Source organism: Papaver somniferum, chromosome 1 (genome assembly GCF_003573695.1).
Source record: "Papaver somniferum cultivar HN1 chromosome 1, ASM357369v1, whole genome shotgun sequence".
In the NCBI taxonomy this organism is placed as follows: Eukaryota; Viridiplantae; Streptophyta; class Magnoliopsida; order Ranunculales; family Papaveraceae; genus Papaver; species Papaver somniferum.
Window position 1 is genome coordinate 29,958,482 of NC_039358.1, and position 10,675 is coordinate 29,969,156.

The following is a 10,675-nucleotide window of genomic DNA, read 5'->3' on the forward strand; positions in this document are numbered from 1 at the left end:
GCTTCAATTTTAGCGGGATCGACTTCAATGCCCCTCTTCGTCACCAAATAACCGAGGAACTTTCCGGAAGTGACACAAAAAGTGCACTTCTCTGGGTTTACCTTCATGTTGTACACTGTCATTGCTTGGAAAATATCTTTTAGGTCTTGGTGATGATCTTTGCGCAGCTTGCTTTTAACGAGCATATCATCCACATATACTTCTAGCGTACTTCCAATCCATGGTTTGAAAATTGCATCCACCATTCTTTGGTAGGTTGCCCATGCGTTTCGCAATCCAAAGGGAATTCTTACTTAGCAATAGAGGTCGTGTGGTGTATAGAATGTTGTATGTTTTTGATCTTCTTCTGCTAGGAATAATTGATTGTATCCAGAGTATTCATCCATGAATGACATTTCTTCGTATCCTTCAACTGCCTCAACAAGTTGGTCAATGCTTGGCAGTGGATAGCTATCTTTAGGGCAAGCCTTATTGAGGTTGGTGAAGTCGATGCATATCCTTACTCCGCCATTTTTCTTCGGTACGATGACCATGTTAGAGATCCATGTTGGGTACTTAACTTCTTTGATGAATCCTGCGTCCAGTAGTTTGCGGAGTTCCACTTCAACTGCTCGATAGTATTCTGGAGCTACTTTGCGCACCTTCTGCCTAAAAGGGGGGGTACCTGGTTTTATTCGAAGTTCGTGATGAGCTAACTTTGGGTCAATTCCCGGCATGTCCCCTAATTTCCAAGAAAAGATGTCCGCGTATTCCTTTAGAAGTTTGATTAGCGCGGCTTCTCTTTCTTCATCCATCAAGGTGCCTATTATGATAATCTTCGGATTTCCCTCAGTACCTATGTTGATTTCTTTAGCTGCTTCGACAGGCGTAAACGTGGGTTTTGGTTCCCACAAGAGAGGAACATTCTTTGATTGCTATTTGGTGTGCTCTCCGTTTTCTTTTGTCGCGGAGGTGTTGGCTTCTGCGCTTCCAGTGGTGCTCACGTTCAGAAGGTTTTTTCCGGAGATTTCTTCCAGATATGTATCTATGGTTATTTCCTTATTTTTGGCTCTTCGGGACTGGTGGTTTTCTTCCCGCTCGTTATTGATCTGATTCTGTGAGGTCTGACATTCCCGCGCAGTTACTTCGTCTCCTTTAATTTCCATGACTGCCTGGGGTGTTGAGAATCTGAGATATTGATGGTAAGTTGCCGCTACTCCTTTGAGATTGTGAACCCATCTTCTTCCGATGATGGCGTTGTAAGGTGAAGGTGCATCTACGACGCTGAATCGAGTGTCCACTTTCATGGGCCCTGCGTCTACTTGTAAGACAATGTCCCCTAGGGTCTTTGTAGTTGCGCCGTTGAATCCGTAGATAGTGTAGTAAGATGACAGCAGTTGCTCGTCGTTGAGTTCCATACGTTTGAACGTGTCATAGAACAGGACGTTGACTGAGCTTCCTCCATCGATGAGAATTTTCTTGACATTGCACCCTGCTATCGGGAGTGTGAGGACTAGAGGATCATTATGGTCTTCCATGTCTTCTTCCACATCGTCTGCGTCGAAGGTCATGGGCGCGTCCATCCATTGTTCGTGCTCGTTTACCTCTTTCCCATCGATCTTATAAAGCTCACAATAATCTTCGTATTGTTTTCTTAATCTCTTCCCAATCTGGGCGGTTAGGGATGGTCCTTGAATCTCTGAACATGAAATTGTGTTGAGGGTGCGGTTGCCTTCTGGTAATTGAACCTGCTTGCCTCTCTTGGTTCTATCTCCGTTATCAATCTTCCGTATATATTGCTTTAGTCTCTTGCGTCGATTAGTTTTTGAATCATTATCTTGAGATTTTTGCACTTTTCTGTTTGATGACCGTTGAAACAGTGGTATTCACAATATTCCTTGGATTTTTCTGATCTAGGAGGATGCTTTCCCTTGGACCTCCCTTTGATCTTTCTCAGGATGCTCGAATAACTGGTATTCAGCTTGGTATAGACTTGATCTTCAAATTTTCGATCATCTCTTCATCTATCATCCCTTCGTTCTTTCCTTTCTGCGTTGGGATGCTCTTCTGTGATTCCTCTTTTGGACCCGCTGGCTTGATCCACGGAATTTGTGCGTGTGGGACGTTGAGTATGAGCTCTGGGATTTTCATGCTGAATTTCTTCTAACCTAGCATGATTTTCTACGATTATACGGAGATCTCCTTCGGTGGTAGGGATACTCCCGTGGATCTCCACAAACAAAGGACTCATCCTGTCCATCCCCCATTTGTAGCAGTTGATACTAACCACAGGATCTACGTTGCCAATAGCTTGGGAAATTTTGTTCCATCTATCAGTATATTCTCTGATGGTTTCTTTGTAATTCATCTCCAGTGATAATATCTTGTCCATGCCGGTATTGACAACCTTGTTGTACATGTATGTTGCTAGAAATTTTTCTGTGAGTTGGTCGTAGGAATCGATGGAGTTTTACGGCAGGTTATCGAACCATGATAACGCGGACCCTTTTAGACTTTATGGGAAGTATCTGCACATTATGGAGTCTTCATTATCCCAATGGGCCATCATTCGATTATAATATCGAAGATGAGCCGCAGGATCAGCTGACCCGTCATAGCAATCGAAAGCAGGAACCGAAAATTTCTGCGGTATGGAAGCCCTGGCCAAGTGTGGAATCAGCGGGGTAGTGTTTGCTTCCTTCATCACTTTCTCTAGTATTCCGCCTCTCTGCGTAGTTTTTATCTCCTTGATTTCTTCCAGCATTTCAGCACGCAGATTTTCCATTACGATCTGGTGCTCTTCACGAATGGTAGATTTTGCTCTTAGGAGGGTGGTACCGTCGTAGTAGTCCGAGTTCTCGGGATTGTACTCAGAGGTCTGATCTTTGGCTGCTCCTTGCTCCTCTTAGGTTCAATGGAATCGGGTTGTTTGCGATCACCATTCTTCTATCTTGATTGGGTGCTACAGCCTTGGAGTTAGCTTCGTCGCGTTGGTTTTCTACCTTTGCGCTGTGAATGATTCTTTCCTTGAGTGTTTGGTTCTCTTGTGCTAATATCGCCACAACATCTGCGTATGCCTTCTGGTTCTTCCTTAATTCTGCTAGTTCGGCCATCATCTGAGCGGAATGATTTGACCCTTGATTTGGTGTTCCTGCCCGCAATCGCTCATCGGCGGCTATGGTATGTTCCTCATCCACGATCTGTATTACTGGCTCTGGTGGATCTAACCGTTCACCCCGGGACCCCGACGGTTGTTGTGAGGGTTGACCTGCTATTAGAAGCGGTTGATTGGTCGGGAAAGGTATGTTATGTTCGTTGGTTAAGGGCATACCATAAAGGGGTTGTTGTATTCCTGACTCTGCTACGACTTTCTGATGTTCCTGTAGTTGAGCATTGGTTATTCTGGGAGCTCCAACCTTGGATCCGCCAGCTCTTGAAGCTCTTGCTTTGGCTGTCGCGGCATTTACTGCGTTTGCTGCGATGATGTTGGCATTGATGGGGGCCGTGCTTTCCGCATTATCCTGCGCCCTATCTGCTGCCTTCAATTTTTCACCTCTCTTCTTACTCCTAGTTACCACTGGGGTCGTCCTTGGCATCCCTTTTGACAAAGCTTTTGCCTTCCCGATATCTTTGCTTTTCTCCATCTTTTAATATTTCCCTGAAAAAGAGAGAAAAATCACGAAGACAATCGGTCCCACGTGATATCTATTAGCGTTTTGAGTTCTCAAAGGTGTAAAATCTTGAAGATACGAAAGGTATCCATCTATGTAGACGACCGCAGATCCGTTCGAAGATTTGATTTTCAAGGACGTGAAAACTTAAAAAATGCAGGAAAAATCAGATCTACTTAGATGAGCGCGGATCTGCTTATAATTTTAGTTTTCAAAGGTGTGAAAACTTAGAAAATGCATGAAGAATCAGATCTACTTAGATAAACGCGGATCTGCTCATAATCTTGGTTTTTGAAATCATGAACGGAAAAACTATAGTGTTCCATACATCGTTACTTTCAAAAAACGAAGCCTGAAACAAGTCACACGAGAAGATAAAAATCTTTTACCGGGATGAATATCCCTGTTTCTAACACCAGATTGTGAACAAGCAGATCAAAGTCATCTGAGTATTCACAAACAATGCGCGCAGACTCATGACAATACAATAAATAGGCTTCGCCTGAAGGGAACGTATTAGTTATGTCGAATCCTTGACTCAGAGTTCTAATACTCTTCCTCGTCTCATCAATTACAATCATTGTCCTTAGCTCATACAATAAGATAAATAATGGACGAAGTATAAAATGTACGAACATGATATGCTATAAGTAACGAATTGAATATATAAAGTATGGATGTATGAACATAGACGAAAAGATTAACTTATATGATTCTCACTCAGATCCCTGTCTCCGAGATTGGGTTTTTCATTATATGGTGGGGATTACCAAAATAATCGAATGACTTTGAGACTAATATAAGCCTGCGTAGCAGGAGGAACCTCACTTACACTTTCTATATTTCTCTGTCTCTCTCCTCTTCCCTTCTCAATGTTTTTCCCCCTCCTCTTTTCTTGGGAGAGAGGGGTATTTATAGGGTGGTTACATGGGGTTCACTTATGAAGCCCGTTATAACCTTATCCTCTTGTGTCTTGTGCCGCTTACGCAAAGGTCTTCGTGTTCTTGGTCTTCTCTGCGTGTTCCGTTTGAATATTCAGTGCTATCTCCGCTTCCTCCACAGGCTGACTGACACGTATGCTGTTTGAGGGTATTTAATGCGGGTAGTTGAGATGTATGTCCGCGGTAGACAATTGTTCTTTTCCCCTGCCTTGTCTGCGTCAGTCTGACTATCCCCAGCCGTAGATCTTAGATCTTTCTAGGGATATGATAAAGTGAATCTCGGGTTATCCTTCAGTGCTTCGCAGTGTTCTAGTGTTTCCGTCTTCCTCGATCCCCTACCGTTGGATCTGGTGGGTGGAGACGCTATCTTGATAAGGCGCGTCTCTTGGCTGTCCACGTGTGATATCATATCTTGATGTACTCAGCCGCATGTCCTCCACATGTGTCTTTGTGGACACGTGGCGGAAGATGAAATGTGTACCTACATGCCAAGGGCATACAACCAACTAGTACAGGAAAATAAAAATGTTTTCATTCTAATTAAGCCTGCAAATCTCTATCTTTTTTCCTTAATTCTCTTTCCTTTCTTCTTGGGTTCATTTCTTCGCGGGACAAGAACTTGAGATGTTTTTCACAAACATTGACCTCAGCATCTTCACTATCTTCTATGCTTCTAGGGTAACTGGATACCTTAGAAGAAGACGGATTTAAAACTTCCCGCCTCTCTGCATTTCCCACCTTGTTTTTGGGGGATTCCTGCATTTTATCCAATTTGTGGGGTGAGTTCTTCTTCCGTTTAACTTCGATTCAACCACCCTCTGAACCACTTATATCTGTGTTAATGCTTGCACTCTTGACTAGAGAGGTTTTGCTAACTGCTTTCCTATCCCCGAATTTGTTACTAACTGCCTCTGTTTTTTTAACTTTTTTATCCCTCTTTTCAGTATGATCCTTCTCCAAATCCTTCCACTGGTAAGGATAATCACTTGACATACGGAAGGGATTATGCTTAGGTCTTGTTAACACAACATTTTAGACGTCTCCAACGTGACCCAAAAGTTGTATACAATAGTTTCTCTTTTAAGAATTTTCTATCTTTGGGATTACTTGTGTATTATGAATTTGTATTAAGTTAGGAAACACATTGTCTTGAACTTCAAGGAACTAGCTGTATATAAATACATCGAGTCTGTTTGTAAGTAACTCATAATTAAGTTCTGTCAAAGTTCATCTTTTCTCTGTCGCTGTTAAACTACTGTTAAAACCTAAGTCTATAATAAATCTGTTTTGGTATCAGCCTTTCTCGATCCTGTAACAATGTCATCTGAATCTTCAACCATGTCCTCTACCACTGCTGTTGTTATCTCATCAACTATTTCTTCTCTACAATCTTCTGTCATGTCGTCTCTTCAATTTTCTCAACCCCACCACCTAATTACCATCAAGTTAGAAGAAACAATTATCCGTTATGGCATGCACAGTTTTTACCCTATCTTCAGGGATACGATTTGGATGGTTATGTCACTGGTAAAACTCCTTGTCCAGCACCTACCCTTGCTGATGAATTACCTAATCCTGTTTTTCTTTCATGGAGAAAACAAGACAAAATCTTGGTTAGTTGGCTGTTATCATCTCTTACTCCAGCTGTTCTTCGTCATGTACATCGTCTAAATACATCTCAAGAAATCTGGTCCTCTCTTTAATCCCTTTATGGTTCTAAATCTGATGTTCAAATTCATCATCTTCATTGTGAATTGCGTGCTTTAAAGAAGGGATCTCAAACCATGCGAGCGTATATCGATCGAGCTAGAGATATTGTTGATAGTTTTGCCGCTGCCAACACCACTGTCACTGACAAAGAGTTTCGTCATTGTATTCTCGCTGGTTTGGACAGTTCATATGACGCAATTGTCACTTCTCTTACAACTAATATGAGCTCTCAAATCACAGAGGATTTTCTCACCTATCTACATACCTTTGAGCTTTGAATTAAACAACAGGCTAAGTTTTTGTAGTCTCAGGTTGTAGTTAATAAGGTTGCATCTCCAGCATCTCGTTCGTCTGCATCACAATCCACTCACTCCTCTACACCATACACATCATCCCCTGGACAATATAACCTCTCAATCTCGGAATACTTTCAATAAGCCACGGCCTCAACGTGGTGTTGTCCGTTATGAAGCTTCCTCCCCATCTGGTCGTCTAGAACTTGCATGCCAACTATGGTGTCGCAAAAACCATGAAGCTAATGACTGCTGGAATCGATATGATCGTAGCTTTCGTCCACCTCGTCGCCAACCACCTTCGACTGCTCCTCGTGCTTACACTGCCCAGGCACATGCTATGCTTTCATCCTTTCCATGGGTCCCTGACAGTGGTTCCACAGATCATATAACTAATGATCTATCCCGTCCACAGTTTCCATCTGAATACACAGGTCCTGATCAAGTTCAAATGGGTAATGGTTCCTCTATTCCAATCTCTAATATTGGCTCCTTTATCTTAGGCACTCCAAATCGTAAGTTACATCTTCGTAATATTATTTTTGCTCCCCAAATTTCTCATAATCTCTTATCTGTTTCAAAACTTACTACTCATAATAATGTCATATTCGAATTCCATCCAAATTTTTGTCTTGTGAAGGATCGATGTATTGGGAAGGTCCTTCTTTGCGGTCGTAAGGAGAGTGATCTTTATCAACTTGATACTTTGTATAATTCTTCTAAAGCTTGCATAGGAGAACGTGCTAGTTTACAAGACTGGCACTCTAGATTGGGACATCCAATGATGCGTACAGTTCGCAAAGTTGTTTCCAACTTTTCTCTTCCTGTTTCTAGTCAAACTATCAGTTTTTGGTCCTCATGTCATGAACATAGGATTCATAAGTTACCTTTCTCTTCTAGTAAAACTACTTATTCGAATCCATTAGATTTAATTGTCTCGGATGTTTGGGGACCTTCTCATATTTTATCCAATGAAGGATACAGATATTATATCATATTTATTGATGCGTTTAGTCGTTTTACATGGATGTTTCCCATGTCTCAAAAATCTGATGTTTTTTCTATATTCTTTTTGTTCCAAAAGCATGTTGAAAATCTTTTTAATCGAAAGATAAAAAAATATCAATCTAATAATGTTGCTGAGTATCACAAGCTTACTCCAAATTTTCAAAAACTTGGAATTTTCCATCACTTTTCATGTCCACATACTTCTGAACAAAATGGCTTAGTAGAACGTCGCCATCGCCATATTCGTGAAACTGGTCTTACAATTCTAAATATGGCATCTGTACCATCTTCATATTGGTACGATTCTTTCTATACTGCTTGCTATCTGATGAACCGTGTTCCTTCGTCCTCTCTTGACAATTCATCTCCATATGAAGCTCTTTTTGGTCTTCCACCTGACTACACTTTTCTTCGTGTTTTCGGTTGCCTTTGTTATCCTCACTTACGTCCATATAGGTTTCATAAAATGGAACCTCTCTCTTCTCCGTGCGTTTTCATCGGATATAGTCCATCCCACAAGGTCTACAAGTGCCTTCATATTCCTACGGGTCGAATATATGTTAGCCTTCATGTTGTTTTTGACGAGACCACTTTTCCCTTTGCTTCTGCACCTACACCTTCTCAACCATCGTCTTCTTCCCAGGTAATTCTTCCTTCTCCTTTATCTGTGAGTTCGCCACCAGTTTTGTCTCCTGCGGTACATCTAGTAGTGCCAGCTTCATCAGTTCGGAATAATTTTCTTCCGACTTCATATCACCAGCCCAGTCCATCTGTCACGACAGATCCACTTCGTACTGAACAGACTCCACCTGTTTCGCCCATGCTCTCCAGTTTGACCCCGTCTCCTATTACTCAACATGTTGATGCTACTGATGTTACGAGTATTACTTTTTCAAACCCAGATTTTGCCTCTACTTCACAGACTTCTCCATCAGGGCCCGATCCATCTTCTCCTGCTTCTGAAGTACATGTGACTACTGCGCCTATTTTAGGATCTCACCATATGGTGACTCGTGCTAAGGATGGGATATTTAAACCCAAAATTTTACGTGTCTCTAAACATGCTTTGGTTACTGACTCTGTTTTGGATCCTACTTGTTATTCACAGGCTCAATCTGATCCAAAGTGGCGTGCAGCAACGGATGAAGAAATTAATGCGTTAATTCGAAATGGTACTTGGTCGCTAGTACCGTATGATTCATCTATGAATGTTATTGGTTGTAAATAGGTATTTCGTATAAAACGCAAAGCTGATGGTACAATTGAATGCCATAAAGCTCGCTTGGTTGCTAAAGGATATAATCAACAAGAGGGAGTAGATTTTTCCGAAACGTTTAGTCTGGTTTTTAAACCGTGTACTATTCGTATTATTCTTACATTTGATTTATCTTCCAATTGGAATATTCATCAACTTGATGTGCAGAATGCGTTCTTACATGGTTATATCAATGAGGAGGTCTACATGAAACAACCTCCAGGTTATGTTGATTCTCATTTTCCTACACATGTTTGTAAACTGCATCGTTCTCTTTATGGACTTAAACAAGCTCCTCATGCATGGTACCACACGCTTAGCACTTTCTTAATGCAGATTTGTTTTAACACTTCAAAATGTTATTCCTCTCTGTTTATTCACAACGGTATCTATGGGAATGTTTATTTATTGGTTTATGTTGATGACATCATCGTCACGGGGTCAAGCACAAAAGGTATTACTTCTATTCTTACTTGTTTGCAACAAGAATTTTCAATCAAATATCTCGGTGAATTATCTTACTTCCTTGGCTTTGAGGCGACTCGTACTTCTTCGGGTTTATTTCTTTCTCAACAACGTTATGCTCATGATCTTCTTGTTCGATCAAAAATGGATGGAGTGAAACCAATTCAAACTCCACTTAGTACTTCTGGAGATATTTCTTATGATCGTAGTACCTTGTTATCTAATGCTACCGAGTATCGTAGCATTGTTGGAGCTTAACAGCATTTAACATTTACTCGTCCAGATCTTGCATATGCTGTCAACAAGGTATGTCAATTTATGCATGCTCCCACTGAGTTTCATTGGAGTTTAGTCAAGCGAATACTACGGTATCTCAAAAATACATCTACCTTTGGCATTCTCCTTAAGCCATCATCTTCTACACAGTTATCATTTAGCGCCTATACTGATTCTGATTGGGCTGGTTCTCTAGATGGTCGTCGTTCTACTAGTGGTTATTTTATTTATTTGGGTGGTAATATAATCTCTTGGAGTGCACGTAAACAGAAAACGGTATCTCGTTCTAGTACTGAAGCTGAATATCGAGGACTTGCAATTGCTACTGCAGAAATCATGTGGATTCAGTCACTTCTTTCAGAGTTACATGTCTCCACTAGCTCTCCCCCTGTTTTATGATGTGACAACCTTGGTGCAACATATCTTATGGTTAATCCTATATTTCATGCTCGGACAAAACATATTGAAATTGACTATCATTTCGTTCGTGATCAAGTAGCTTCTAAGCTTCTTGATGTCAGGTTTATCTCATCTAAAGACCAAATTGCAGATATATTTACTAAACCTCTTTCGAAAGATCGGTTTTCTCTGTTGCGTTTCAAGCTAACGGTTCAGGATAACCCGTTGCGCCTGCGGGAGGGTGTTAACACAACATTCAAGACGTCTCCAACGTGACCCAAAAGTTGTATACAATAGTTTCTCCTTTAAGAGTTTTCTATCTTTGGGATTACTTGTGTATTACGAATTTGTATTCAGTTAGGAAACAAATTGTCTTGAACTTCAAGGAACTAGTGTATATAAATACATCGAGTCTGTTTGTAAGTAACTCATACAATTGAATCAATAAAGTTCTGTCAAAGTTCATCTTTTATCTGTCGCTGTTAAACTTCTGTTAAAACCTAAGTATATAATAAATCTGTTTGGTCTAGCCTGCACCACGACTGGATTAGCAAGTGAACCACTTTCAATGTTTTTTTCTGCAGGTTTTGTTATAAGCTTAACTTCTTTCACTAAAGTTTTCACCTGTTCAAAAGTTGAATTACTGTAAGAAGCCAGAACAGATGAAATAAATTTACT

General features: G+C 40.9%; 1 protein-coding gene across 1 annotated transcript; it reads left to right on the forward strand.

Annotated features, from left to right (window-relative positions):
• The first annotated feature begins 9,640 nt into the window (after positions 1-9,640).
• Positions 9,641-9,997, forward strand: LOC113275425 (uncharacterized mitochondrial protein AtMg00810-like). The gene has a single exon (XM_026524952.1). The coding sequence runs from the start codon at positions 9,641-9,643 to the stop codon at positions 9,995-9,997; it is 357 nt and encodes a 118-aa protein (XP_026380737.1).
• The last annotated feature ends 678 nt before the right edge of the window (positions 9,998-10,675 follow it).

Bases quoted from the DNA above. Each gene is read 5' to 3' on its own strand.
- LOC113275425 (XM_026524952.1), top strand. From the start codon at position 9,641: ATGCATGCTCCCACTGAGTTTCATTGGAGTTTAGTCAAGCGAATACTA.